The 27,787-nt window shown below is 62.8% G+C and overlaps 5 protein-coding genes across 11 annotated transcripts in view; 2 read left to right on the forward strand and 3 right to left on the reverse strand.

Moving 5' to 3' along the window:
- The first annotated feature begins 974 nt into the window (after nucleotides 1–974).
- Nucleotides 975–2,975, forward strand: LOC131746061 (L-xylulose reductase). Its single transcript, XM_059047012.2, has 8 exons — nucleotides 975–1,103; nucleotides 1,187–1,284; nucleotides 1,804–1,958; nucleotides 2,057–2,099; nucleotides 2,176–2,275; nucleotides 2,382–2,446; nucleotides 2,539–2,656; nucleotides 2,776–2,975. The coding sequence occupies exons 1-8, from the start codon at nucleotides 1,052–1,054 to the stop codon at nucleotides 2,877–2,879; spliced, it is 735 nt and encodes a 244-aa protein (XP_058902995.1). The 5' UTR covers nucleotides 975–1,051; the 3' UTR covers nucleotides 2,880–2,975.
- A 1,340-nt stretch (nucleotides 2,976–4,315) lies between these two features.
- On the reverse strand, nucleotides 4,316–6,979 carry RAC3 (Rac family small GTPase 3). Of its 2 annotated transcripts, none has more exons than XM_059047019.2 (6): nucleotides 6,781–6,979; nucleotides 6,133–6,204; nucleotides 5,811–5,928; nucleotides 5,531–5,593; nucleotides 4,942–5,101; nucleotides 4,316–4,837 (listed from the first exon to the last, which is right to left on the reverse strand). In XM_059047019.2, the coding sequence occupies exons 1-6, from the start codon at nucleotides 6,813–6,815 to the stop codon at nucleotides 4,707–4,709; spliced, it is 579 nt and encodes a 192-aa protein (XP_058903002.1). In that variant the 5' UTR covers nucleotides 6,816–6,979; the 3' UTR covers nucleotides 4,316–4,706. The 2 variants fall into 2 exon arrangements, with proteins under 2 accessions (XP_058903002.1, XP_058903003.1); XM_059047020.2 differs by having other exon boundaries at nucleotides 4,684–4,837; nucleotides 4,938–5,101; nucleotides 6,781–6,891.
- A 484-nt stretch (nucleotides 6,980–7,463) lies between these two features.
- LRRC45 (leucine rich repeat containing 45) lies at nucleotides 7,464–15,302 on the reverse strand. Of its 2 annotated transcripts, XM_059046916.2 has the most exons (17): nucleotides 14,625–15,302; nucleotides 14,083–14,144; nucleotides 13,640–13,710; nucleotides 13,185–13,363; nucleotides 12,775–12,903; nucleotides 11,826–11,938; nucleotides 11,397–11,455; nucleotides 11,028–11,105; nucleotides 10,621–10,756; nucleotides 10,442–10,519; nucleotides 10,233–10,344; nucleotides 10,076–10,146; nucleotides 9,559–9,651; nucleotides 9,356–9,448; nucleotides 8,633–8,806; nucleotides 8,403–8,550; nucleotides 7,464–8,128 (listed from the first exon to the last, which is right to left on the reverse strand). In XM_059046916.2, the coding sequence occupies exons 1-17, from the start codon at nucleotides 14,842–14,844 to the stop codon at nucleotides 7,932–7,934; spliced, it is 2,013 nt and encodes a 670-aa protein (XP_058902899.1). In that variant the 5' UTR covers nucleotides 14,845–15,302; the 3' UTR covers nucleotides 7,464–7,931. The 2 variants fall into 2 exon arrangements, with proteins under 2 accessions (XP_058902899.1, XP_066876922.1); XM_067020821.1 differs by lacking the exon at nucleotides 8,403–8,550 and having other exon boundaries at nucleotides 8,043–8,128.
- A 198-nt stretch (nucleotides 15,303–15,500) lies between these two features.
- Nucleotides 15,501–19,479, forward strand: CENPX (centromere protein X). Of its 3 annotated transcripts, none has more exons than XM_059047028.2 (5): nucleotides 15,501–15,565; nucleotides 18,161–18,212; nucleotides 18,428–18,481; nucleotides 18,778–18,866; nucleotides 18,968–19,479. In XM_059047028.2, exons 1-5 carry the CDS (start codon nucleotides 15,536–15,538, stop codon nucleotides 18,980–18,982), a joined length of 240 nt encoding a protein of 79 aa, XP_058903011.1. In that variant the 5' UTR covers nucleotides 15,501–15,535; the 3' UTR covers nucleotides 18,983–19,479. The 3 variants fall into 3 exon arrangements, with proteins under 3 accessions (XP_058903011.1, XP_066876923.1, XP_058903010.1); XM_059047027.2 differs by lacking the exon at nucleotides 15,501–15,565 and adding an exon at nucleotides 15,671–15,870; XM_067020822.1 differs by lacking the exon at nucleotides 18,161–18,212 and having other exon boundaries at nucleotides 15,534–15,565.
- A 1,171-nt stretch (nucleotides 19,480–20,650) lies between these two features.
- Nucleotides 20,651–27,787, reverse strand: part of ASPSCR1 (ASPSCR1 tether for SLC2A4, UBX domain containing) — a 30,217-nt gene continuing 23,080 nt past the window's right edge. For all 3 annotated transcript variants that reach the window (XM_067021295.1, XM_059047049.2, XM_067021296.1), the window contains 9 exons: nucleotides 26,692–26,831; nucleotides 26,372–26,453; nucleotides 25,942–26,008; nucleotides 25,434–25,496; nucleotides 24,825–24,877; nucleotides 21,383–21,434; nucleotides 21,087–21,156; nucleotides 20,836–21,011; nucleotides 20,651–20,751 (listed from right to left, as the gene is read on the reverse strand). In XM_067021295.1, coding sequence (XP_066877396.1) covers nucleotides 20,738–20,751; nucleotides 20,836–21,011; nucleotides 21,087–21,156; nucleotides 21,383–21,434; nucleotides 24,825–24,877; nucleotides 25,434–25,496; nucleotides 25,942–26,008; nucleotides 26,372–26,453; nucleotides 26,692–26,831 — 717 coding nt within the window. In that variant the 3' untranslated portion in view covers nucleotides 20,651–20,737. The remainder of the gene's footprint in view (nucleotides 20,752–20,835; nucleotides 21,012–21,086; nucleotides 21,157–21,382; nucleotides 21,435–24,824; nucleotides 24,878–25,433; nucleotides 25,497–25,941; nucleotides 26,009–26,371; nucleotides 26,454–26,691; nucleotides 26,832–27,787) is intronic.

Raw genomic sequence — 27,787 nt, forward strand, 5'->3', positions numbered from 1 at the left:
TTGGCTATCCTCCGGGGGCTTCTCAAACCTGTGCCTCCTGCTGTCCCCAGCCACCCTCTCCTCCAGACTGTCCACCTCTCTGGGCCCAAAGCCACAGTGACCCAGAGGCCCTGCAATCACCACTTCCTTACTCCTGTCCACAGAAGGTCCTCTAGGGCAGGGCTTCTAGACTTTCCCACCATGACCCACAGAACAAAGTAGCTTTTACAGGAGGATCCAATGCACACGTGGACATGTGAGCACACATATATCTCTGACCCTAAAGCTGCAGGAAGCAATGCTTGCCCTTGCTGGCCCCTGGGTACCCCATGACCCCAAGCCTATCCCTTCCCATCCTATCCAAGTTTTTAAAGTCCTGGTGGCCTTCTGTGGGTTGGTCGGGTGAGTCAGCGTTTCAACTCCCTTTGAGGCTAAAGCGCACCTTTGTTGGCCTTGGCATTTCAACTCCCTTTGAGGCTAAGCGCACCTTTGTTGGCCTTGGCCTCCTTCAGGCTTATTGGGTTGTCCAAAGCCTTTCCCTCTAAGCACAAGTGAGCCTGCATGAGCTACTCCCAGGTCTGGGGGAGGGGAGCATGTGATCCTTTTTGCCAAACTTTTCTTCTCAGAAACAAAAGAAAAAAATGTTAGCCCTGAGATCTTTCACGTACAGCTACGTATAATTACGTATTAATTACCACGTATTAATTTCACGTATTAATTACCACATCTGGTTTTTTGTAATAATCATCTTGGCAGGGGAAATATGCTAGCGGGGCCCGCTATACCTATTTCACTCAGGGTCGAAGGGTCACCACAGGGCAGTTTGAAAAACCCCGCCCAAGAGTCCTGCGGGGACCCAGCCTGCCCCGCCTCGGCCTCGCCCACTCCTTTCGGCCAATCGCCCCCGCGGGGAAGCCTCTATTTGAATATTCCCTCCCTCCCCAGGACACCGCCCTGCGATTGGCCCGCCGCGTCCCGTCCCGCCCCGCCCCGCGCCCTCCCGGACCGTCGCGCGCAGCTGGACCCAGGACGCAGTTGGGCCTCAGCAGTGCACAGGGCCGGTTCTACCCTCATGGAGCTGAGCTTCGCGGGGCGCCGGGCGCTCGTCACTGGGGCGGGCAAAGGTGGGCCCGGGGCGGCGGCCAAAGGTGGGCCTGGGAGGGGGCGGCCGGGGAGGGTCGCCCGCACTGAGCCGCGCTCCTCGCAGGCATCGGGCGCAGCACTGTACAGGCGCTGCATGCGGCGGGTGCACAAGTGGTAGCTGTGAGCCGGACCCAGGCCGACCTGGACAGCCTGGTCCGCGAGGTAGGCGTCTCCCTGTCCCAGCCCAGCGGGCGGCGGGCGAGGCTGAGGGCAGGCCGGGACACGCGGCCGCTGGGCGCTAGGGTTCGCCAAGGACTCTTGCACACCCTCCCCCACGCCGGGCGCACGGCCTCTGTTGGGGGCCGACGGGTCAGGAGAACGACGATTCCCCCTGGGCTTAGGAGGAGGCAGAAATGGCTGCCTTGCAGGCCCGGGGCCAGAGGCGTTCGGGCGCTGGGAGGAAATAGACTGGCCGGAGGCGGGGCCACGCTCCCGTTCCCAAAGCCCCGAGTTGCCCAGTGGCCCAGAGGCCGAGTTAACTACCCTCCTCCTGCAGCAGCCTGAGATTCTGAGCCCCAAGAAGGTGACTGGCTCCTCTGGAACCCCTAACCCCTCCCCCTGTCGAACTGAAAGGCCATGCAAACCCAGCTCTTCTCCCTCACATGGCAGAGGCCCAGCTGTACCCTTTCTTGGGCATGGATCCTCTGGTAGATGTGCCCCCTTACCACCTAATACACACAGTGCCCTGGGGTAGAGCCCGTGTGTGTGGACCTGGGTGACTGGGAGGCCACGGAGCGAGCGCTGGGCGGCGTGGGCCCTGTGGACCTGCTGGTGAATAATGCCGCCGTGGCCCTGCTGCAGCCCTTCCTGGAGGTCACCAAGGAGGCGTGTGACACGTGAGCCAGGGTGGGGTGGAGGAACTGCCGGGGGGGAAGGGCTGTCTCCTGCTGCAGCAGTCCCAGTCCCTGACCATGGTCTGTCCATCTGCTTCCAGGTCTTTCGACGTGAACCTTCGGGCTGTCATCCAGGTGTCCCAGGTGAGCTGCCTTCAGGGCAGGAGTGGGAACTGGGGGGTGACACCAGTTCTGCCTCATGCTTCCTCTGCAATTCCAGATCGTGGCCCGAGGCTTAATAGCTCGGCGAGCCCCAGGGTCCATCGTGAATGTCTCTAGCCAGGCCTCCCAGCGTGCACTGACTAACCACAGCGTCTACTGTGAGCAAGCCCCGGCTGTGCCCTGCGGGCCTCCCCCCCCCCCCCCCCCCCCCCCCGCAGCCTGAGCAGCTAGCTCAGGCTCCACACAGGCTGTCTCTCCTCACAGGCTCCACCAAGGGTGCCTTGGACATGCTGACCAAGGTGATGGCTCTGGAGCTTGGGCCACACCAGGTGAGCCCCACTGGCATGCCTTCCCATCACCCAGCCCACGTGCCCAGAGAGCCTCAGCCCACCCAGCTGACCCCCTGCCTGTCCCAGTGCAGATCCGTGTGAATGCCCTCAACCCCACAGTGGTGATGACACCCATGGGCCAAGCCAACTGGAGTGACCCCCAGAAGGCCAAGACCATGCTGGATCGGATCCCGCTTGGCAAGTTTGCCGGTGAGTCGGGTGGGAGCCCAGCTGCGAGTTGCATCAGTGGCTTGCTCAGGTGAGGGGTGGGAGGGAAGGATGAAGGGCAGCTCCTTTCAACCACATCCTGAACCCCACCCCACCCACAGAGGTGGAGAACGTGGTAGACACCATCCTCTTCCTGCTGAGTGACCGCAGCAGCATGACCACGGGCTCCACTGTGCCGGTGGATGGAGGCTTCCTGGCTACCTGAGCCCCTCCACCCACACACACTCGTGTTCCATGCTGAGCCCACTTTTACCCCCAGCCCCCTTCCCCATCCCTCCAATAAACATGATTCGTCTGCCCAGCCTGCACACTCATTCCTAGGCTGCAGTCAAGTGGCCGGAAGATGTAGCGCTCAGGGCTGGGTGTGGGGATGAGTCCCAGGTAGAGGCAACCATTCAACTCACATCCTGGGACAGTGGCAGCCTGTCCCTCCTGCGAGAGATTTTCAGGCCTGGCTAAGTCCCTGGCAGGACTGGGAGGCAGAACCTTCCAGAAGGCCAGCTCCTAATGAGGGTGGTGAATTTGACCGAGGATGGCCTTTGGCCTCCCTGTCCAGAGGTCTCTGGTGTGGAAGCAGTGGTGTTTTTAACATGAATGTTGGTTGGCATTCCTGAAGTCCAGGCATAAGACAAAAGTGAACTGAGGATGCTCTGTGTTGGGACTTCATTACTTCGTTGATGACTTAAGCGACTTCTTTGCTGAATCAGATGACGGTTTTCAATTTTCATTCCCTCAACTTTGTGAGTTATTCACCACGTACAGAGCACAAGCTCCAGCTGTAGAATTTGCCAACTTCCATGGTAAAATACTCCCACCTGTTTACTGTCCTTGAGGTGGAGCTGGGGAGAGATGCGTGTCCCCCACCTTTGTGTGGTGTCCCCACCACACAGATACAAAAGCCTTACACCCGATAGCACAGATAATAGTAATATGTACAAAAATATTTAGGAAGCGATGTGTTTTGACTATTTGTTAATTTCATTTTTAAATACAATTAATGTAAATTTATATAATTATTAACAATAGCTGTTTAAAAACTGGCTAGCAAAATTCCTGAAATTCAGCAGTCCACCCTCTGCACACCATTGTGGGGGAGCAATGTGGCTTCTCATCATGCCAGAATAGTGCCTTGTGGCCTCAGGGGTGAAGTCCTAGCTCCAGGCCAGGCCTGCCCCTCACCTCCCACCGTTGTCTGCCCAGCAATGCCAGGCTGTTGGCCCACCTGCAACCCCTCCTGTCTTCTCCACACCACGTTTGTTCTACCTCCATGGCTGCAGGGTCCCTCTGCCTGGACGTCCTCCCTCTTGACGGCCTGTCTCCGTGGAGCCCCATGGGGCCTGACTTGCAGACCATCCTGCCCTTCGCTCCCCTGGCTGTGCCCTCCCAGAGGCCTGAAGTCAGCATGAGAAGGGCTTTCTTCATCCAGAAGGGGCCAAATGCACTTGCCCCCACTTTGATCTGGATCCCTCCTTTGGAGACTGAGAGGGCTCAGCAAGCTTTTCTCCTCTCCTCTGGCGTGCGTGCGTGTGTGCGTGTGTCACCCACTCTGTACCCGTGGATGGTGGGGGTTGGGGGCCTGGCGCCCTCAGGGTGCAGGAGCAGGCAATGGGAGACAGGAGCAGGGCAGGTAGCAAGACAGCAGAAGATGATGAAGAACGTTTATTGTATAAAATGAAAAGGGGCTGCCCCATCCTGGGGCACAAGGACAGAACCCACCCCACAAACTCCCCCATCAGGGAAGCCCATCCTGGGGCTGCCCTGGACCTGCCCCTGCAGCCTGAGGGAGACCCTGCTCCCTTCTGGACTCCCTGGGGGCCAGGGAAGGCTGGAGCTGTACCCCCAGGTAGAGGAGGCAGAGTGGACAGGACCCCACGGCCCCAACACCAACCCAGAAGCAGCAGCCTTGTCCCCGTGACTCTTCCCCCTCCCCACCCACACAACTTCCCCACAGCAGACTCAGGGACACCAGACATCTCAACACAACAGATACAGGCGCGGGCGGCTGGGAGCTGCTCCTCCAGAAGTGAGGGCTCTAGAAGACCGTGCACTTCTTCCCCGGCTTCTTCACAGGAGGCGGGCAGAGCACAGCCCGGATGGCCTCATCAAACACAGTCTTCAAGCCCCGCTGGGTCAGGGCTGAGCACTCCAGGTACTTGACAGAGCCTGGGGGCAGCAAAGAAAGGGAACAGTGAGGGTGGGGGGCAGCACTGTGCCCCTCGAGGAAACTTCTCCTCCCTGCACTGGCAGGCCTGTCCGTGCCCACTCACCGATCTCCCGGGCCATGGCCAGGCCCTGGGGGTAAGTGATAGGTGCTAGCTTCTTATCCCGTAGCCGCTCAATGGTGTCCTTATCGTCACGAAGGTCCAGCTTGGTGCCCACCAGGAGGATGGGCGTGTGGGGGCAGTGGTGCCGAACCTCTGGGTACCACTGTGGGGATGGGAAGCTCTGATCCCTACCCCTTGGGAGCTTTACCATCAGCCTGGCCCAGAGCAGGCCATGGCTCCCAAGGGCCCCTTCCTTGTGCCAAGACCCACACTTAGCCCTCCTTGTTTCACGGGGTGGCCACTGGGTCTGGTATGGAAATGACCAAGAACAAAAATACCTAGCCAAGACACTTCCAGGCCCGTCAGATCCTCTCAGTCAGGACCCTTCCTTCTCTGAGAGCCTCACTCACCACCCCTGGCCCTTCATCACCCCCTGGGCCACCTTAAGACCTCACACCCGGCACTCTCCAAAGGACGATTTGTCTCTGTAAGGCCCTCAAGCAAGAGACCCCTGCCCTCTAAGGGCAAGTCCTCTGGGCAGCTTCCTCCCCTCCCAGGAAGACAACTCTGCTTCTGGCCCTGTCCGTCCTACCTTGGCTCGAACATTCTCAAAGGAGGCTGGGCTCACCAGGGAGAAGCAGATCAGAAAGACGTCCTTGGGAGAAAGAGAGGCAAGAAGGGAAGAAGGGAGGGTACCATGTAGGAATGGTCAAAGAGGCTCCGAATGGCCTCTGTTCACCCCCAACACACACACGTACACATACACACACACACACACACACACACACACACACACGCATGCACGCACACCAGGCCCTCTGGGCCTCCACCCAAGCCACCCGGCCCCTGCAGGCAGCCCTGTGGTCCCCTACAGTTTGGGGGTAGGAGAGTGGCCGAAGCCGGTCGTAGTCCTCCTGCCCAGCGGTGTCCCACAGCCCCAGGTTGACAGGCTTCCCGTCCACCATCACATTCGCAGAATAGTTGTCAAAACTGCAGAAAACAGAGAGAGATTCCCCCCCCGCCCCCCGTATCTGGGTTCTCAGGCCTGCACAGACCTGGAGCTCTGTCAGCACCTCTCCCCACCCCGGACCCCAGACCAGGGCCACTTGGGCCCGACCTCGAAGCCCAGGGGAGCCCCGCGCACAGGCCCTCATACCCTCCCCTTGCCAACTCTGGACCCGCCCGCCTGCTCACACGGTGGGGATGTACTCTCCAGGGAAGGCGTTGGTCGTGTAGCTGATCAGCAAGCAGGTCTTCCCCACGGCGCTACGGAGAGAGGGCAAGCCCACGCTGCTCCCAGACCCACCTCAGCCCTCTGCCCACCAAGGGCAGCCCCCTCCCACGGTGCCCAGGGAGGGAACAGGGGTGCCTGCCCAGCAGATCCGCAGTGATAGAGGACCAGGGCAGGACGGCCTCCGGGGTGGCAGAGTGGTGGGTGAGGGCTGGGGCGAGCTACCTCAGAGCCCCAGGCAGATGCCGGGAAGGTGGCACCGGCTGAGGGTTCAGCCCAGGTGAGAGGCCTGGACCCACCCACCGGGAGGCCAGGAGGGGCCGCAGGCTGCCGGCAGCATCAGGTGGGCCTGGGCTGGAGGCCTGCGCCCCGCGACCAGCCGGGACCCCGCCCCACCGCGTCCTCCCGCCCCTGCCCGGTCCCCCGACGCCCACGGGCCGGTCGAGGCCGCCCCGCCTGGACCCCAAGCCGGGATCCCCGGACCGCGCGCCGCCCCTTCCGTCCCGGCCGCGCCCCGGAGCCCCGCGCCCTGCCCAGGAGGGTCCCCGGGGCCAACCCCTCCCAGCGCGCCTGGCGCGCCAGGCCGAGCGGCCTCCGCCTCGCGCACTCACCCGTCGCCGACCACCACGCACTTGATGGCCTGCATGGGCGCGGGCCGGGCGGGCGCGGCCGCGAGCCGAGCTGCGGAGAAATGCCCGGCGCCGCAGCGGCCGCGGACCCGAGCCGAGCGCCGAGCCGAGCGGCCGGAGACAGCCGAGCGCCACCGAGCGCCGGGCGCGGAGACAGCCGAACGCGGCCGGCATGGAGGGCGGGGGGCGCGGACCCGCCCCGAACCCGGGCCGACGCGCCTTCCAGAGAAATCTGGTTGGGGGCGGGGTCACAGGGCACCCCGCAACCCGTGTCGAGCTTGGGCAGGCCCTCCCCAGATCCCCTGTGACCCACACCAAGGGGCGAGGGCAGCGCAGACAGGCTGTTCTCACCCACCTGAACAGGTTGTGGTCGGTGCACACAGGGTTTCTTCTAGGGAGAGGATTCCCAGGGCCCACCGAGGGAGGGGCTGAGGCCCACCCACCCTCTAACCATGAGACAGTTGGTGAAAACTCAGGTGTTTCCAGTCACTAGAGATTCCCGAGGCAGGCAGCCTCCTACCGGGCTGCCCCCATCCCCACCTGTCTGCTGCAGTAGCTGGACCAATCCCTACCTGGTAGCAGTTATAAAGGGTGACCCAGCCACACCTGGAGGGCCTTTCCTGAAGGGCCCAAGCTTGAAGAAAAGACTGATACTGGAGCCAAAATGTATCACAAATTGCAAAAGTCTGTATTTCAGAACACCCTGGAGTGAGCGGTGGGGCCTGCGGAGCTCATGGTTGTGAAAGGTGACTGAACTGTGGTGGGTGGGGCCAGCAGAGCTCGGGCCTGCCGCCCCAGATCTCCTTCCAACATGGGTCTGCGTTCTCAGGCGCATCATTCCTTGAGATTGGGATGAAGGAGTGGGTTTGGGGCTGGGACCCTCTCCAGCCCTCTTGACCAGCCAGGTTCTGGACCCCCCACAGGCGGGCACTCTGGTCGTAAGATGCAGCCGTCCTGCTCTCACATCCATTCCAGCACTGAATTTCCAAGTCACCGGCTGTAGACCCTGCCTAAAGAGCCAGGACCTACCTACCGATGGCCTGGCCCTTGTAATGAAGGGAAGAGCAGGCATGAGACAAAGATGTCCAACAGATGCCACCTTCCTGCCACTTTCAGACTTTTCCTGCCTCCCCTCACTTTGGGGGGCTCAAGGTCCTCAGGGGGGACCCCTGCACATAAGCCAGAACAGCATTTTGCAGGAAGCTGGCCCTTTGGGCCTCCTCATCCCGGATCCGGGCAATCTCGGCCTGCTTAAGGCGAAGCTTTTCACGGAGAGAGGCATTCTCGCTCTCCCTGTCCAGCAGTGCCTCCCGGTGGTCACTTGCGATCACTGCAAGGGAGGAAGCTCAGTGAGGAAGGGTCTCTGGGGACTGCCTGGGCTCCTGCCAATCCAGAGGTCCGCAGGGGGCCGGCAGGGTGGGGTTTGCTCGGGGTCCCCTGGGCGAACACATACACAGCCTCCCCTACCAGCACCTCCTGGAGCTAATAAGACCTAGGCCAAGCTCAGCTCTCCAGGCCAGCCTCCTCCTTCTCCTGAGGGATGACCCAGTAAGAAAGGCCCTGCAGAGAAGCCACAGGGGGGCGGGGGGTGGGGCTCAGCTAGCCTTTCAGCTGGCGTTCCAGGGCCGCTGCCTTCTCCTTCAACGCTTCCTGGGCTGTCAGCTCGGCTTGCAGGCGGCCATTCTGCTCCTGCAGCTCCAGCCGCACCCTGGTCACCTCAGCTGCCTTTTCTTGGTCCTTGTTGCTCAACTCCTGCCAGGCAAGGGGGTGGGGGGGGTGGGGTGGCAGCTGGGGACACCAGGGGCACCCCGGGAGCCCTCGACGTCCCGGCTACCTGCTGCAGCTCCTCCAGGCGCCGCCTCAGGCCCTCCACCTGCCGGCCAAGCTGGCTGGCCCGCGCCTGGGCATCGGTTACCGCCTGCTTCTGCTGCAGGCAGGTGCTCTGAGCCTCGTCCCGAGCCTCCGCCAGCAACCGCAGCTTCTCCTCCAGGTGAACCAGGCGCTGTTGCTGTGGGCCCGGGAGAGGGGCTGGTGAGCTGCTTTCTGGCCTATGGCCCTGAGCTCATGGGAGGGGTGAACCCCACCAGCCCCACCTTCAGACAGAGAGAAGTGTATATTTGCAATGTGGAAACTGCCTTGTCACTAAAGTTATTGCATATGTTGCTCTGGGATCAACTTGAATGAGGAGCCTCCCCCATGTCCCAGGCTGACCCCATCCTGCCCTCTGGCCTCTGGTCCCCTACTTCCACCATGTAGTCAGCGGCTGCACATTTGGGCCAAACCCCTTCCCCACCTTGGGGCTGGAGGACACTGGCTCTTTGCATGGGAGGGTGGTGGTGGGGGGCTGGATGTGGTGCTGATGGGATGAGTGTCCTCGTCTAAGTTTTCTGCACCCCAGGTCTCCTGTTCCCTTGTCCCTCCCTACAGAGCCAGAAGACAGCCTTGGTCTGGCCCACTTAAGCCCAAAGGGCTGTGCAACCCAGGCGGCTCATGCCAACCCCTCAGACCTCTCTCCCCAGTAGGCGCTTCAAGCAGCAGACCGTGGCCCTGGGCTCACCTCCTCCAGACGGACTTGGTTCTTGGCCTTGATGAGCTCCTCCTCAGCTTGGCTGCGCTCACTGAGTGCTGCGGCCTTCGCCCGGCTCAGCTCCTACACCGCAGACAGTGACCGCTAGGCCTGTCCTCTGCCCCTGCCCAGAGACCCCCTTCTGGCCACACCCAGCCTCCCTAGGGGAGGGCAGAGCCTGGCGCCCAGCTCACCTCCTCCAGGGACAGCCGCGCAGCCTCCAGCCTCTGCACCCTCTCCTGCATGGCCCTCTCGCTCTCCTCCAGGTGGCGAGTCATGTGCTCCACCTGCCCAGGTGTGGGGTGGGGACAGGGCTGGCACGCTGGCTCCCCAGCCTTCCCCTCATGGGATTCCCCACCCTGGGGGGCAGGTGAATCTTGGGGACCTGTTACTTCTGAGTGAGGGCTGCCCCAAGTGGCCTCACAGGAAGTGAGGATGGAGGGCACGTCCCAGTGCTGCACCCCAGGTGGCACAGAGCAAATGGAAGCCTGTGCTGTGGCCCCAGCAGTCAGGGTCCCTTCTAGAAACTGGTGGGGAGGTTCTGGGTCTGACATCTAACAGGGCTGTCGGAGAAGTGCCACCAGCACCCCAAGGTTGTCAAGGGAAGCCCGGTCAGGGGTGCGCTTTGGGGACACCATGCCACACCGAGGTGTCTGCAGGCCCCGATGAAGCAGGGAGAGCAAAGGCCAGACGACACAACTAATGAGGCACCTCCTTGAAGCGCAGGTGTTCCGCGCCCTCCAAGCTCTGCCGGGACCTCTTCTTCTCCAGTTCCAGGCGTTCTGGAAGCACAGGGGAAGAGCGTGGGCAGCACTCCTCTGGGGGCCCTTGGTTTCCAGGACCCAGTGGCAGGCCTGTGTGTGCCCACCTTCAGCCTGGACAGCCCGCATCTTCAGCTCAGCTGTCGTGTTGGTCAGCTCCTGCCTGGTCAGGAAGAGCTGATCCTGCTGAGATTTCACCTTCCGCTCCAACTCGTCCACCTGGAAAACCGGCACCAAGGGAGGGAAGCTTTGGCCCCTTCCCTGAAGCCCTGCCCCAGGCCTTCCAGGGACCTGCCCCCACACCCTGCCCCCATACCTGGTTTTGCAAAAGCAAGTTCTTTTCATTGGCAGCAGACAAGTCTCTGAGGAGCTTAGACTCCCGCTCTGCAGCTTCCTGGGGGTCAGATGGGGAAAGGGCACCACTGGACACCTGCCACCACGCACCGCCTGCCTACCCCACACCCAACCACCTGCCCATCAGCCCTCCCTGCCCACCTGCCGCTCCAGCCTGTGCTCCTTTGCCTGCCTCTGCACCAGGCTCCGCTGTTCCTGCTCTGCGGTGGCCAGGAGTTCCCCCAAGTCCTGGGCCTTCTGCTCTGACAGAGCCAGGGCGGCCTCAGCCATCTGCAGCCTGCAAGGAGGAAAGGGCCAGCCCCACCCCATCCCACCTCTAGCCTCTGCTGACGCCTTGCTGGTCTCACTCCTGCCAGACTATTACCCCAGCTAGCGCCCACCTCCTCCACGAAGCATTCCCAGATTACCACCCCAGCGGTCCCTCCACCTCCTTTGTACACTGGGGACTCGAGTCCTTGTCTGGACAGTCCTCCTCTGCCCTGTGGGCAGGTCTCTAAAGTGTTCTGAAGCCTCCGCACAACCCCATCCTACCCTCTGCTTCTCCTTACTTGGCCTTGAGAGCATTGATGATGGAATGCCTCTCGTTCAGGGCTTCCTGAAGCTGCCCCACGCGTGCTGCCGATGCCCTGTGGGCAGAGAGGAGGGTTCAAGAAACCCAAACCCCGGAGCCCCCTGGGCCCCTCCCTGCAGCAGCTGCTGCTCTGCACGCTCACGCCACCTCCGGATGTGGCCTGAGAAAGTCTCAGTGCAGCCTCTAATCCTCCATCCAACTCCCTCAGTAAACACACCCCACAACCTTGTCCACGGGCAGGCAACGAGGCTCGCGTTAGGTCGCTCCAAGGCCAGGGTGAGGACCCGAACCCCAGGTACACCCACTGCACCACCTCCCTGCCCCCTGGCCCTGGGGCCACACTCACTTGCTGCTCCTGACCATCTCTTCTCTCTGTCTGTCGATCGTCTCCATCAAGTCCAGAAACTGGGGACAGAGCCAGCCAGAGCCCTGTCAGGGCCCAGAGCCTGCCCACTCCCCACAGTCAGCGGAAAGGAGGGCAGACATCCACTGAGGCGGCAGGACACGAAAAGGCTCGGCCTCATCCAAAGGGAGAGTGGCTCCCACGCGGGGAGGCCCAGAAGGGAAGCCCACCTACCCGCCCACCCAGCCAGAGGGCATCAGAACAAGAGGCTGCCTCCCAGGCCTGGGTATTGGCTGCTTGGAGAGGCTCCAGGGCCCAGAAGGAAGGAACAAGGCCATGGCATGGGGGCTGAGGAGGGCCCTTTGTTCACACAGCCAGGGCGGGGCTGGGGATGGGGCGAGGCCCTGCAGGTGGAGGCAGCACTATCCTCACCTGTTTGGACTTCTCTTCCCGGAGGTGCCGCACCTCCTTGCTGAGCACGTGGGCGCGGGCCTGGCTTTCCCGGAAGGCGGTCTGCCGGTCCTGGTTGTGATCCATGGCTTGCTCTGTTGGAAAGAGCCAAGTTGTCCACCGGGAGGCCGAGCCCCAGGAGTGGCCAATGGCCAGCCCAGCCCCATAAGACACTGCGTGAGGTGGTATCTCACCCCACAGATCAGACCCCTCAGTGCACTAGCAAGTGAGGGGCTCAGTGGGGGTCGGGGTGGGGACAACAGTGAAGCCAGGAGCCTGGGAGGGGGAACAGGCACACGCACGGGGAGAGGTGGGAAGGCTGCTCAACTGCCAAAAAAGGTGGGCGTTTGGGCTCCGCCCCAAAGGCCAGTGTGTGACTTGTAAGAGGTGAATGGTGTGCTCAGCTCCCATGCTCTGGAAAGATCCAGGCAGCATCTGGAGAGAGGCCAGCCAGAAGCGGCCATGGTGCCAACTGGGGTGACTCAGAGGCAAGTCCAAGAACTAAGAAGTGGGAAACGCGGCAGGTGGTGGGCAGGCCCAGCAGGTGGTGACGCCACACTAGATTCCACCCAAGGCTCGGGCCCTTGGGTGGCTGGCGCTGCTGGTGGGACAGCGAACCGTGGGGAGTGGCAGAGTGCTCAGCGGGCTTGGGGCTGAGGAGTCAGGGTCACGACAGGTGGAGACCGCGGTGTGAGGCGGGTGAGGGGCAGCACAGGCAGCCAGCGCTCTGCAGGCTCCTGCGCTGCCTTTTCTTCCCTGGCGCCTGCTCTCACTTCCTCTGTTTTTAACATGCTGCCATCGTGATGCCGTGTTTACTTGTTCTGGCCCAAGCCACCCCTCCTCCCTCAGTGGCTGAGTCTCTGTCACAGGGAATCAGCTCTATGCCCTGCTCCAAACAGTGCAAGCCACCAGCGGCCCCATGTGCCCGTACCCACGGCTCTGAGGATGTCGCCGGGGATGCTGTTCCCAGCCAGCTCCAGCTTCCACAGGGTTCTGTTGCTGGGGAGACAGTTTACCAGGGCGCGGCCCCCCAGGAGGCCGATGTGATTCCAGCGCAGGTCTGGAAGGAAATCTGGTGTTGCCAGATGGAAAGCACGGGGTGGGGGTGGGAGGGCTGGCCCAGCCTGGAACACTGGTACTCCCTGTGACCAGCCACAGACCAGGAGCCCAGCTCGGCGTGCCCCTCCTCTCCCACCCCCACCCCCACCCTTCTGGGAGAGGACAAAGGAAGCAGTGGGAGGGCTGAGGAAGCAATGAGATGCAACCCCTCCCCTTTCCCCCCCAGATCAAGACCTCCTGGCCTGGTCTGAGGACGAAGAGGGCCAGTGCTGGCGGCCTCACCAAGCTGCTGAAGGCTGGTGTTGCTCTTCAGGGCCAGAGCCAGCTCCTCGGCACCCTTGTGGCTGATCTGGTTGTTGCGGAGGTCCAACTGCTGCAGGGCGCCATTGGCTGCCAGGGCCCCGCAGAAGGCCGCGAAGGCTTCTTCCCACGTGCCCAGGCTGTTCCACTCCAGGGTGAGGCTGCAGAAAGGGTGGACATGAGGTGCGTGGCCCCGAAGGGCACCCTGCTCCCATGGGGTCCAGCGGGCTTGAGGAGGGGCACAGGCTTGGGGGGTCTCTGGCAGAAAGGCTGGAGGCACGTGAGTAACTCATACCCGCCTACTCCCCACCACGGAAGACCGGCATGAAGGCGTGAACTCTCATGTTGCAGAACCGTGTCCTCTGGAGCCAACCCAGAACCACACAGAGAGAGAGCGGGGGCTCGGGGGAGAGCAGGGGCTGGGACCGCCACCCTACCTCTGAATGGACTTGTTCTGTCGGAGGAGTTTTGCCAGTGCCTCGGCCCCTGCGGCTCGAAGGTTATTGCCCTAGGACAGGAAGAGGCCAGCCAGTCACTCCCCGGCATCCTGAGCTGGGCTCTGAATACCCTGGTCAGGCGGTGGGCAAGGCCATGGCGAACAGAAGGTGTGGCTCCTTTCAGATTCTGCTTTCTCTGCCCGCAGTGGCCTCCTAATGCAGGCTATTTCAGTTTGCTTGTGAGAACGTTCTGGAACTCATGTTCTGCCCTCAGAACACCGACACGCGTGCGTGAGACCATGAGCAAATGGTGCGGAGCCTGTGTGCCAAGAGCGCTTACAGACACGCTCTCCGGCCACCATGCAGACCCTGGTCGCCAGGACACCTGCATCTTCTCTACTCCTGCTCTCAGGTGGCACGCCCCTGAGTGCAGATCCACCCACCTTGAGATCCAGAAACCGCACGATGGTGTTGACACACAGCCCCTGCAGCAGCAGCACAGCCCCTATAAGAGAGCAGGGCAGTCACTCTCCACCCCTGGTGGCTCCATCTTGGGTCAGCTCCCCACACGTAGGAGAGAGACGGCTGTCCCAGTGGCCCCCACCAGCCAAGGTTCATGCCAAAAAAGAGACACCCCACTCCTGCGTCAGGTTTGAAAAATCCGCCAGGTGTGGAGTCAGGCGGCTCACCAGCACAGCGGGACTCTCCTAAGCCAGGGGACACTAAGGCTTGCCCATTACAAAGAGAAATTGCCTTCTGCTCCCGGGTTTCCAGAGAGAATGCTGCTGCTTGCTTTATAACAGTAAAAGGGAGTAACCTCACAAAGAAGAGATCACGTGAGACAGAGTTCTCTGCTAGAGATGCCAAGCACCAAGGACTGCAGCATGTGCAGCTAATGAGCAGCAGAGCAAAAGAAGCCAGGGGAGCCCGGCTGCAACTCTGAAGTTGGAAGGGCTGCCCTGGGCCGCCGGCCCTTGGTGCCCACCTTCCTCACTCAGCATGCAGTCACTCAGGACGAGCTCCGTCAGCAGTGCCTCCTTCTGTAGCAGCTTGCCCAGAACCCTGCAGGTGTCCACTGTCAGGCTCTGTGTGGCCAGGTCCAGCCGGCCCTGCGGCAGCTGGTGCATTTGCTGCAGAACAGTCTCCTGGGGCTCGGCCCCACTCTCCTTGCACAGCCGGCTGTAGGTGCGCCGGAACTCCTCCATGTCCCTGGGGTGCAGGAAGGGCTTCCCGGAAAGCGCCTAGACAGGCCTCACCAGGAGCCAGGTGGGAAGGAAGCCGGGAGGGCAGTACGGCAGGGCTTCTCCCCTGGGGGCCTTCAGAGAGCCCCCGGCAGCTCAGTGGGGGCAAAAAGACTCTAAATCTTCAGTAGCCAAGGAACGAGGCGCAAACTGAGTTGTTCCAACAGGCGGGAGGCCCCAGGAGGGCAGGGGTAGGTGATTCTCAGCGGACCGCTGAAGCCTGGGACCGAGGAGGTGGGGCGTCCTCGGAGGCGGGGCCTCCAGCGGCGGGGCCGGTCCGTCCGGACGTCGCCCGTACCCATGGGCTCCGGCCCCGATGCCCCAGCCCTCGCGCCGCTGACCCCGGCTCGCTCGTCTCGGCCGCCGCGCGCCTCAGTATCCAGGAAGAGCAGGGAGCGCCGGGAAGACCTAGCGGAAACTACGACTCCCAGGAGGCTTTGCGGAGGAGGGGCGCTCACCGCGGGCCAGTGAAGGCGAAGGAGCGGGCGCGCGCGGAGGGTCCATTGGCTGGAGGCTCGGGGGCGCGGCTATGGAAGGCGCGCTCTTTGTCGATTGGCTGGAGTCGCGAGGGAGGGTCTCCGGAGGGCGCGCTCAAGGTTCATTGGCTGGGGACGCGGGGGCGGGGCTCCGGAGGGCGCGCACCTTGGTGGCGGTCATGGAGGAAATCGGCACCGGCTTCCGGAAAGTGAGAGAGGGCCTGCTGGCGGGGCGGGTTGGGGGCGCGGGGCGAGGCCGCCGGGGCGGGGGGGCGCGCGCGGGTCCGGCAGGGACGCTGCGGCCCGGTCCCCTGAGTGACCCACGTGCGGGTCAGCCACTGCGCTGCCGTCGGGTGGCCTTATAGGGTGAGCCCATTCCCAGAATTCTGCAATGATCCTCGTCCCGCACACCTTTCGTCCTCCGTGGATGGGATCTCGCGGCCGGGTAGCGGAAGGTTTGGTAGGCAGCCTGGTCTGCGGCAAGAGGGAGAGGGTCTGCAGAAATCGGGCAGGGGTAAGTGCCAGCACAAATGAAGGGAGGCTCAGAGAGGAGCCTGGGCTCCCGCCCCGCGGCTCCGGAATCCGCAGGACTCACCCTGAAGAGTTGAGCGTAGAGCACCGTGCGGCCCAGCTCGCCTGCGTATTCTAAAGCTTCCTTTTGGCCTGTTCCCTATCACGCCAGCCCTGTGCTTTGCGTCTCACTTGAGCCAGGCTGGCTCCGTTGCCTGGTGTGTACGTGGCTCTACAAGTGCTTTTCTTAGCAGCACACCCAGCACAGTCAGGCACTGTTACATGCACTTGAAATGGATTAGCCCGTGTAATGCTCAACACCATAGGAGATGGGTACTGGTACTAACCGCCACTTGCCAGCGGGAAACAGAACTAGGGTCAAACCCAGGCCATCCGCCTCTAGGGTCAGCCCCTTTGTTCTGCACCTGGCGAATGGGGCTCTGGGTGGGTGGGTAGTGAGGTTTGCTGCCTCCAACACCCCGCAGGCTGTAAGTGGGCTGAGTCTTGCATTGTTGCTCTGTCTTAAGGTTAGGTGACATTGAGCTCTTGATATCAGGCCTTTGTGGGCAGGAGGGAGAGTCTCAGCCCCTCATGAGTACTTGTCCAGCCAGTCCCCAGTGGGTGTTCTCTATCACCCAGAATCGTCACTCTGCCCTGGCCTACAAGGGGTAAATGGTGTCAAAGGGAAAACCACCGAGGTAGGGGGTTGTAGGAACCCTCCACTGTAATAGCTGCAGAGAGGAGCACTGAGCTGGGCCTCCTTCATGCGGTCCTGGGCAGCTCTGGAGTCCTCACCCTCATAGGGCTCTGGCCAGAGCTGGGGTTATGGTCATTACCCATGAGCAGGGCTGTCCCCGGGGAGGGGAAGGGGGAGGGGTGCCTCCACACAGTGGGGCAAAGGCTGACCACATCCCAGTTCCCATCCTACCCTCTGCAAGTTTAGGGAACCTCCGCTCCCAGCTGGTGCTGACTACTTTAGTTATCATGGCAACCCCATGCAGCTGCCCGCCAGCAGCAGCCTGGCTGATTTAGCTCTTCCCCAGGGTGTGGGAGCTGGCGGAGCAGTAGAGCCTTCTGTGCCTTTCCTGGTACCTTTCAGGTACACAGCAAGAAGGGCCAGCAGGTGGCGCCAAGCTCACGTGGTCACTGCTGGGAGGATGAGGCTGCTTCTTTGGTGCTGCCGCAAGTGACTGGTGGTGAGCTCTTACCCTCCTGAGCCACTGCTCCGTCAGGGTCCGCTCCCTCCACTCCGCTCTCCAGCTTTGCTGAGCTGCGCTGGGCGAGGCAGTGCCATCTCCGTGGCTAAGGCTGGAGGTCTGGTGGGTACCCAGCTCACCTTCCCTGCACGACACCCAGTTTCCGGGCTCCTGGGCACCCACTGCTGCTGTCCTCCCGCCCCCCCCAGGTGCTCTGCTGGCTCCTCATTCGCAGCCTCTTCTGGCTGGTCCCTGCCCTCAGCAACCTCCCTTGGTCCACCCACGTGCTGCCACCTCTCAGATCCTCATCGCCAGCTTCGACCATCTCTGAGTTCCAGCCACCCGCTGGCTGCTCTGCTTGGGCACCTCACGCGTGTCCCTCATGCAACATGTTCCAAGCTGAGCTCCTGACTTGCTGATCCCCAGAAACTATCTCCGCTTAGTGGTGCCATACTTTGGTGCTCAAGCCTCTCCCTTGAGGAGTCTTGGCCTGGACCCGCCCTTGTCCCATCCTCATTGGTCAGGAAGTTCTGCAGATAGTCTGGGCTCTGTCCCCTACCTTGACTGCCCATTGACCGAGAAGCCTGACCCCTCCCCAGCTCTGCGGTTCCCACAGTGCCCTTCCCCATTACAGGAAGATCCCTTTCCACGTGTCCCGTCGTAGGCTCCAGGGAGGAACCTGGGATGGAGCTGACCCAGTGTCCAGAGCAGGGTCTGGCAAAGCCGGGCGGTGGTGGTGGTGTGGACAGGCCTGTAAAGGAGCCCAGTGTGGGGAGAGCACCTCGTCCCTGGGGGCAGGAGCACAGGACTGCTCTGGATACCATGAGGACTGGAGCCCCAGAGAGCGGCAGGCAGGCACCTGGGCTGCTCCCACCGGTCTGCCACTTGCGTCTACTTTCTGGCCCTCCTGGAGGCACTCACAGGGAGGTTTCTCCCCACTGCCTAATCCCCCACCCTGGGAGAGCCCCACAGACAGCATTTCCAGCCAGAAATTACAGCCCCATCCCATCCAGAACTAAATGCCTAAGGGGTCTGCAGCAAAGGGGCGGGGGCGGTGGCTCACTGACGCACCCCCCCCCTCCCCGCCCCGTCCCTCAGGAGCTGGTCAGCAAGCTGCTGCACTTGCATTTTAAAGACGACAAGACCAAAGGTGTGTGAACGGGGTGTGTGTGTGGGGGTGCCGAGGGGAGGTGGCCGGGGCCTGCTGCACTGCACCTCTGCAGGGGCCAGAGCCTCAGGGAGGACTGGGCCAGACAGAGGGCTGAGGTCACCGGTGCGAGTGTGAGCGAGCTCAGAAGCGGTGAGGGCAGAGTGGGGCGGCAGGGAGAGGGGCTGTGTCTGTAACCTTCTCCCTTCACTTTGCAGTCAGCGGGGATGCGCTGCAGCTCATGGCCGAGCTGCTCAAGATCTTCGTCGTGGGTGAGCAGAGGGCCCAGCAGCGTTCTCTCGTTCCCACCCAGGCCCATCCAGACCACACGATCCCTTTGCATTTCATTTTTCAGTGGGCTCACCAAGACACATTTTTCCTGTTTTTTCCACAAGCACCTAAACTCCCTGTCCCTGAAAAGCTCCGTGTTTCAGAGGCCCCAACCTCAGCCTTCTGAGCTGTCGGCTGGCACGGGGTTGGGCCAGCAGCCAGGGCCGAGGCCCACGGGGTTTGGGGTTCAAGACCCCCCAAGCCTCCTCTGCCTCACTTCCCTCCTGCATCACGGCAGAAGCGGCCATCCGCAGCATCCGGCAGGCCCAGGCAGAGGACCTGGCCCAAGTGGACGTGGAGCAGCTGGAGAAGGTGCTGCCTCAGCTGGTAGGTGGGCCTCCAGGAACAGGGCCTGGCCCAGGAGATCGGGGTGGGGGGGGCAGGGGGGTCTACACCCACAAGGCTCTGAGCGCTCCTCTCCCCCACAGCTTCTGGACTTCTAGGGGTTTCCACCCTCACTGTGGCTACTGGTCCAAGTCACAGCCTCTGGCTTCAGACAGGACAGGAGCTGCTGGTCCCCAAGTTCTCCAGCTCCCAGGATTGGCCCGGTGCCAGCAAACCATCACTCTCTTCCCCCTGTTGTCCCTTCTGCCTGCTGCTGATGGCCAGGATGCAGCAGATAGAGGGTCGCTGACACGATGAGGGTCCTGGCACCCGAGTTGGTGCCCTCCCCTCATGCCCCCCACCCTCAGGACAGCCGAGCACCCACCGGTGTGGGAGAAGCACCTGGTCACTGGGAAGCAGGTGCGGAAGACCTGCCCGCCTGAGCAGGTAGCCTGTGTGTCCTCCACAAACAAGCAGAACGGTGTGGTTCTTCCACTGACATCAAAGCTTGTGTGTCACCTTCTAGCCGTCTGATATTCCCCTTAAAAGATGCTTGCCTGAGCTATATATTGGTTCCCACAAAGCAATGTCAGTAAATCAGAGCCACCTCCCCAGGCACAGCCTCCTGTTGCCATTAATCACCCAAAGTCAAGTTGCTTCAAAGCTGGGAGAGGACAGAATAACAAACAGCATGTGTGAGTGCCCTGCTGTGGGCCAGGCTCAAGAGGCTGTGAAATCGGAGCCCTCGCACGTGTGGCTGCTCGCCTGGGACGGTGCCTCTGCCACAGGGCCGCCGTGAGTGTGGTGTGCCACCGGCCCGGCAGGGGTGCTGCTGGGGCAGGGCAAGCCACGCCAGTGGGAAGGACCACCGGTCCCAGGGCCACAGCCAGGCATCTCAGAGCTGCTTGGGAACCGCTAGAAGCCCAGTCGGGAGGCCTGGCTGCCCTCTGCGGCCCAGCCACCCTCCCCCCCAACACAGCACACACCTTCCATCAGTTCTGAAAGCTGCTGGGACTCATCAGCCCAGGACAGGAACACCCAGAGGGCCCTGGGCCCAGTGACCATGGGGTCAGGACTCTCAACAGAGCTGAAGGACCTAGTCCGCTGGGGAGGGCCGTGCTGCCACGGGCACCCAGGAACCCCACCCCTACACCCAAGGATGGCATGGGTGGGGGGCCAGCCCTCCCTCCCTAGTTTAGCCCCGCTGGCCCCTTCTTGCACCCATTCCCGGCCCCTGCCCCCGACTTCCCTCTCCCCCCTCCTGCAGGGAGTCTCAGGGCTTCAAAGCTCTGGGCGCATGTGGAAGTCATTAGACCTGAGGGGAGAGGCTGGCGACAAGTGCCAGAGCCCGTGCCCCACAGCCACTTTGAAGTGCGCTCAGATGGTGGGGCGGGCGGGGCACTGGGAAACCCCAGGCCAGCCCTGCCCGGTCCCACCGCAGGGTGGGGGCTGCGTCCGCCCCTCTCCTGCCAAGGGCTGGGGGCCCAGCCTGAGATGCAGCCAGGCAGGCGATGCCTAGAGGTCCTTCTCCCCCAACTCATGTCCTCCCTAGAGGAGGCATCATTAACAACATCAGTGAAGTAAAAACCAAGGGGCAGGCGGTTCAGGGAAGACACCTGTGCCCTCGTTAACAAGAACAAGCCCCAGCAAGCAACCTCCCAGGCCCACATCACCGTCCAGCCAGGCTGGAGGCCCATTGCTGGGAACTCGGTGCAGGGGCAGCAGCGGGAAAAGGGCAGTGGGTCAGAGGACCGAGGGCCCCTGCCCTGGAAAGGACGACAGGAGGGTCTCAAGAGAGGCTTGCGTGTTTATTCCTGCTCAGGGTGGGCAGGGGTCCTGTGGCTGGCAGAGTGGCACCTCTGGGCTGGCGGCTCTCACCTCTTGCTGGCTGCAGCGCAAACACATGGGATGACCTCTGGGCCCTGGGCTCCCGCCCAGCAGCCCCTCCCTGCCCAGCCACCCCCCATAGTACCTGGCAGCTTCAGCCACTTGGGCACCTTGCCCAGACCCCTCCTCACTGGCTGGGCCGTCCCAGGGCTGGGCTCAGGGGGGCCCGCTGCCCCTTCCTCAGCAGTTGGCTCTAACTCAACGGGCACAGGGTCAGGGGCTGGCGGCGGGGGTGGGGTTCCAGCGGCCCTGGACATGGACCTGAGAACGAAGGCCGAGGTGCCAGATGGCAGGCACTGCGGCAGCGGGCTCTCCCCACCCTCTGTGGACACTCACCTGGCCACCAGCACGTCCGCTGCAGACGGGGAAACAGTGTGTTCCAGCAGCGTGGGCTCCAGGTAGATGCCTGCAGGAGGCCCAGCCTACCCTCAGGCCACAGAGAAGGGGGTGCCCCTGCCTACTGCTGCTCTGCTCTGGAAGGGGGCGTGGCCCAGCCTGAAGCCCCCAGGAGAAGGGTATGGGGGTATTGGGGCCACAGGTCTCCCTCCCAGCCCTGAAGTCCCCTGCTCTGGGGCGTCTGATGCGCTGGGGTGTGCGGCCCAGGGCTGGTCAGCAGGGGGGGCCCCACCCACCTGTTGGCTCCTCAGGTCCAAAGTGCACAAGGGCAGCAGGGAAGAGGTTTGCCTGCAGGGGGAGCAGAGGAGAGCTCAGGGACCAAGTGGGCACCGTGGAGGATGGCGGAGAGGGCTACACTGCACTTCCGTGCTGGCCTCATGGGTGTTGCACCCATACGGCCCAGGGCTCCACTGAGGAGGGCTACGGCCCTACCAGGCCCCTCCCACCGCGCAGTCCGCTGCCCAGCTTCACCTCTTCCTCCTCTGGCACCAACTCCAGTGCAAGCCAGGCCAGGGCATCAGACCATAGAATCCTAGGGCCAGCCCCAAGCACCAGCTGAAAAGTTCGTTCTCTGTGGTGTGTGCACTCTGGCATTTTTAACTACCTCCCCTTCCTGCCCAGTTCCCAGGGTGAACAGCTGACATTCTGAAGGTGGGAACTAAGCTTGGAAGCCCCTGCTCTCAGCAGAGACTACAGGAGGTCAGGTCAGAGGAGATGCAGATGCACACAAAACTGCACCACACAGAACTGCATGGGTGGGGGCACGGGGCACAGCCCGCCATGCCCCCCACTCCCCTCCCTCACCTGTGCTGCCCAAAGAACAGAGTGTGCGGGAGTCAGGGACACTTTGTAGGGACTGACATATGAGCCCAGATCCACTGGGAGCAGCGGGACGGGAGACAGGAGCACCAGGGGAGGGACCCTCAGTGGGCCCCGGCACAAGGGGAAGCGGGTGGGGACTCTGGGAGCCAAGTTGCTTTGGGAGTCCCAGGCTGAGAGGTGTCTCCAGGCCTACTGCCTTGACCCAAAAGCCCATAGGTGGGTTCCCTGACTCGACACTGGGCCTCGCTTGATAAGGAAAAGCCAGTGCCACCTGTCCTGCAGGGTGGCTGTTGCACTGGGGTCCCCACACCCCTCCTGGAGGCCTGTCCATGGGGGTGGTGGTGCAAGACTTCTGCTCAGGACTGGCTCCACCTGCACAGGTGTGGGACAAGGACACATCACGTGGCCCCCGAAACACCCCCAGAGGCCTCCCAGGTAGGGGGCTGGACTGGTGCAGTCAGGGCTGTTGCAGAGGATCCCGAAGCCCTCCAGTGTCATAACCTGCCTCTATTCCCGCCTCTGCACCCGAGGAGGAGCATGGCTGTAAGCCCCAAAGCTGGCCTGAGGCAGCAGGGAGGCCACCGCCCAAGGCTCTGTGTCCTTAGCCCTGGCGGAAGGGCCGCCACCGCTGCCAGCTGACCGCATCCTCTCTGCCCAGCTCTGAGCTCTTGGTGTCTGGGTGGGGAGTATTAATAAGAGGAAGCTTCAAAGGCCAGGCCTAGGAACGCTGAGATTGCAGTCGAAGCTGAGGGACAGAGAAGGGCTGTGAACGCTCTGAAATCCCACTGTGATGCCTGGGATCATAGCCTGGTGCAGAGAGATGGGCTGCAGGGTGCACGAGGGCAGCCCCAGGGCCCTGGAGGCACTGGAAGCTGGGGGCGTGGGGGGAGAGACACAGGTAGGACAGTGCCTCAACCTTTCTAGGGTAGCACAGTGAAGCCAGACCCTGACCCGGCCAACCCGCCAGGCACTGGGGCCACCCACCCAGCTGGGCCATATGGGAGCTGCAGAGCTTGAAGCCTTGAAGGACCCATTTGGGCCCCTCGAGGCAGCTCCTCTTGAACCTGGCCTCCCTGCCTTTCCTCAGCGCCTGCTGGAAGCCTCCTACCTGCCAGCTTGTGTCTCAGGGAATCCCATTGGAAAAGGGGTGAGTGGACAGCACAGAAGACCAGCATGACCACCAGGACGGAGGGTGTACCCCTCTGCTCAGGCTGACGAGGTCTACATGGATCGTGGTGGTCTTCAGGGCCCACTAAGGGCATCACTAAGGGTGATGGAGGGGCTCTGGGTGAGGCAGTTGGGGGGAGGGTGGCTGAGACGGGAGCCGAGTGAGGTCCCTGAGGCTTGGGGCAGCACCAGCATTAAGGGGGCTCAGTCCCAGGAAGCAGGCATGATGTGGGGTGTTGGGGACCTTTGAGTCCAAGGACTGGGTCCTCTGCATCCTCCCATCCTTGGCCTCTCCCAACGAATAGTCACTCTCCTGATCCAGTGGCCAAAAAGGGCGCTGGGCTGCCATCCCCCACACACCCACCCTGAGCTGTCACTTTCTGGGGCGCAGGACCGGCCCCCGGGCAGACTCCAGGGCAGCCGGCAGCCAGAACGCGGCCCTGCCAGGGACATGAAAGCCAGCAGCTTCCGCGCCCGCGCCTGCTCACCCGCAGGAGGGAGGAAGCCTTCCTTCCCTGAGCCCTGCCAGCTCTCTGATCGCGGGCGGGCAGGGACGCCACTCCGAGCAGAGGCCCCACGGCTCCAGGGAGAGCTGACGGATGAAAGGAGACGGCTGCTGGTAGCGGGGGCAGAGTGTCACCAGGAATCAGGCCACGTGGGCGGGACAGGCGGCACCCCAGGGTTCCTAATTGGAGGGGGGTGCCTGGACGCTGGCCCCTCTCCATCCCAAAGCATCTTCCAAATTCAATGTTTATCAACAGGCTGGCCAGCGAGGCAGAGTGGGGAGGGAGGGTGGGGATAGAGGAAGGAGGCCCAGTGCCTCTGGGGCTCCCGGAGGGCTGCAGAAGGGGGCTGAGAAGGGGGAGTGGGGGTGGGGGAAGCACCCTGCTCGCACCAACCTTGACTCCTTTCCTTGGTGGGCTTCCAGCCTCTCTGCTGGTCTGGCCCCATCCCCCCCTGACGGTGGCAGCCCTGAGCAACAAGCAGACCCCCTTGCCCCAACTCAGACCTCTGCAGGGCCTGCTGGCCACTTAACAAAGGCCAGCCTGTTACTAATTAAAATATCTGAAGACACTTTAAGAGGAAACCATTAGGCTAGAGGGCTGGGGAGGCCTCAGGCTGCTCTCCTGGGGTGAAGGGACAGGACATTCCTTCTTGCTCTGGACTGCGGCCCAGCAGGGCACCGGATCAACGCTCCTCACCCTGGGAGCTCTAGGGGCCTCCAGCTAGCAGGGAGGGCCCACCATGGCATTCCCAGAGGAGGCCACAGGGCCCAGGGGAAAGGCAGGGACAGGACAGCAGGCCTGGCAGCAGCCCCTCCAGTCTGGGCAGCTGGCCACCTGCAGCCGAGGCCTCTGACCCTTGGCCCTTAAGGGGTTCCCCTAAGCAGCCCCACCTGCCAGCCCCTTCTCACCCAGACCCAGGGGCAGTCCTGGCTCAGGATGGTGGCAGCCAGCCGGGCAGGCCCATCCCCACCGGGGCAGAATGCAGAGGAGGCTGGAAAGCCCCAAAACTGACTTCAGAGGCACTCTGCTCCCTCCTAGTCCACCCCTCTAAAAGGCCTTAGCATACTCCCGACTGTGGCCTCACGCACCCTCCTGGGCAGGTGCCCCTCCCGGGCAGCACCGGGTGGGTGCTGCACCCACCAGCAGCACCCACCAGCCAGGCAGGCAGGCAGGCAGGAAGTACCTGAAAGAGGGTCAGCGTGTGGTCGTCCAGGATGGTTTTTGGAGGAGCGATGACTGCGGAAAGATGGTTGTCTGCACCAGGAAACGCCTTGTCCCCCCATCACCCCCCCATCCCTTGCCCATGCACCCCCCGCCCCAGGACAGGCCTGAGAGTCAGCCGGAGGCCTGGGCCATAGGCCTCAGCCGAGGGATTTCTGAAGTACCCCTCGGCTCACATCCCCGTCCATCACTCTACTGCAGCAAAAACCCAGCAAGAAGCTGGAGAGAGGGCCTCGGGCAGACTCACCTGCAAGGGGACACCTGCCCTGCACAGTTCCCCGTGCAGCCCTGCGGCCTGACCCTTCACTACCCAGACGCCCTCCAGAGGAGGCCAGCAGCTCGCCCCTGTGCCCCCAGCCCCTACAGCTCCTGGCCAGGTGGGAAGCAAAGGGCACAGGGACGCTGAGCAGGGTCAGCCTCCCTCCCCAGCTTCCCCAGTCCCGGACTCATGCTCGGACACCAGTGCAGGACCCGCCTGCCCCATGATGCTGTTGCTGTGGGAAAAGCTGCTTCAAGCCCCAACTGGGAGATGCCAGGGCTGCTGAGCAGGAGGTCCCAGCAAAGCACTTACACAGGTAGAACGGCAGCTTGGGGTTGCCCAGGTGGCTCCTCACAAAGTCCCGCAAATCCCCCACTGTAGGAGGAAGGGTGGGGTGAGCAGGGATCCCAAACTCAGACACACTCCAGGGCCGGGCCCCCTCTGTAATGGGATGAGCGAGGTCCAACCTGCGTGCAGATCCGCTCCCCAAGGTCACCAAGAACCCCACTCAGAACTGGTGGCCTTGCTGCCTTCCTTCCAAGTAAGCTGCAGCCCCAGGCCAAAGACCCCGCTACTGGGTGTGGGGGAGCCCTGGGTCCACCCTTCTCTGGGTGCCCCTCCGTCCCGCCCACATTCAGAACAGATGGGTGCATGGGGCCACCCAGTCCCACGGGTACTGCCCGGCTGGTCTGCCGAGCCTCCAACGTTGAGCCGGCCCCCAGCCTTGCACCCGCTGCCTGCCCCATGGCCTAGAGGGAAGGAGCCTGGAGGAGCTCATAGGGCCCCCCGCCCTCCCGGACGCCCAGACGGGGTTGCTCACCAGTCTCGCTGGGGCGGAAGAAGCCCTGCAGGATGTAGCGGTCAGGAAACAGGACCCTCAAGACCACCTAGGCCAGGACAAGCCAGCTGGTCAACAAGACAGCTGAAGTCCAATCCAGGCGTCCGCACCCCCGGGCCCACAATGGCTAGGCCCCCCAGCCATGCCGGGCCAGCACCCCCTCACCTTGGCTGCCCCGACGCTCCTGGCCCCATGGGCTGGACACAAGGACCAGTCAAGTACCCATGTGCACTTGTGAAAACACACTGATGTTTTGCATCTTAGAATGGGGCTGCCTGGCTCATTAACGAACCGCGGCCGTGTAGGCCTGGGCTGAAGTACAGGAGACCATGGCCAGTGGCTTGTGGGCTGCAGGAGCCGCGGGAGGCCCCAGTGCAGAGCCATGTGCAGACCACCTCCCGCCCCAGGGTACCTTAGGGTAGCGCTGCAGCTTCTCCTTCATCTGAGCCTCTCTGAAGGCCTTGGTCACCAAGGGGGCTTCTTCCAGGCGCTTCCTGGGGCAGGGGGTGGGGGGGTGGGGGGTGGCAGTGGTGAAGGTCCCAGGTATCCCCAACCAGAGCAGAGGCCCCACACCAGCTGGACTCTGGGTTTCTCCCTCGTCCCCCTGGACTTGGTGAGCTGCTCCCCAACATAGGGCCAGACAGGACTAGAAGCCCCCTGCCTGGGCCCCCTCACCCTCCGAGGTGCTGCCGAGGGCACAGGTGTCTCTGAAGGGGCCAGGTGCACACCCACCGTTCACCCTTGAGCTGGGCCAAGCGTCTTCTGACGTCATCCACGGTCACTTCGAAGAACTCGTCAGGCAGCTCCGCAGGCCAGGCCTGGAGCAGCACCTCCAGGTCTGGGTGGCACACCACGGGGTCTCGGTCCACTGGCTGGGCGGGCAGAGGGCTCAGCTGATGCAGGTCCCAGGAAGGGCCCAGGCTCCCGACCCCAGGGGGCTGGGGTGGCCGTGCAGACCCCGGCTGAGCCATGTGCTGCCGGCCCTGCCTGCCAGCCCGTGGCCAGGGCCGGGGCTCCAGGATGGGGCACGGGACAGCCGAGCCTGTCCAGGACTGGAGCCCCTCCCACCATGCCTGCCTGCTTAGCAACACTGACGCTGAGACCCTCACTCACCAAGAGGGCACATGGCCCTGGGGTCTTGGCTTAGCCGGGTCAGCTGGCACCCTGACAGCTGGGGGGGTACTTGGGCAGTGGGTGAACAGCAGCATCTCTGTTCACTTCCTGTCTCCTTGGGGGCTCCCCACGAGCCCCAGGGAGCTACCTGTTATCAGGGTCTCCCAAGTGGGGAACAAACTTGGGGAGCAGTGCCCTGGTCACGGCCATGTCAGCGGTTCCACCAGAGGGGCAGGAGAAGTGACAGCCCCCAAATTAGAGATTTGGCAAAAACCTGCCAGCTGCTGGCCCCATGGCCAGGCTGACCCCTCCTCCCTTCTCTGGGGGAGCAGCCGGCCCCACCCTCTGCCCACCGTGGGGACACAGGAAGGGACAGCGTCTCTCCTAATTGGCAGCAACGGAGAGGGAAATTATAAGGCAGGGCCTGCTCTGCTCGCAGCGCCTCCGGGAGGGTAACTGTAGCGAGTGTAGCCCATGTGACTATGTGGGGAGACACCTTCACGGCGCTGAGGCCGCCCGTGGAGCCGGGCCTGACAGAGGTGTCCAGCTGGGCCGGCAGGGCCCACGCCAGGTCCTGCCCTCCCTCGCGCAGAACATCCACAAGCCGTCTGGGGTGAGGTCACTTCTCTGCCTTCTGCTCACGCCTGCCCCCTCCTCCCCGCCCCAGCCTGGCACCGAAATCCCACCTCCTGCCTTCAACACTCAGAGCCGGGCT

The sequence above is a fragment of the Kogia breviceps genome, chromosome 19 (genome assembly GCF_026419965.1).
Source record: "Kogia breviceps isolate mKogBre1 chromosome 19, mKogBre1 haplotype 1, whole genome shotgun sequence".
Taxonomy (NCBI): Eukaryota; Metazoa; Chordata; class Mammalia; order Artiodactyla; family Physeteridae; genus Kogia; species Kogia breviceps.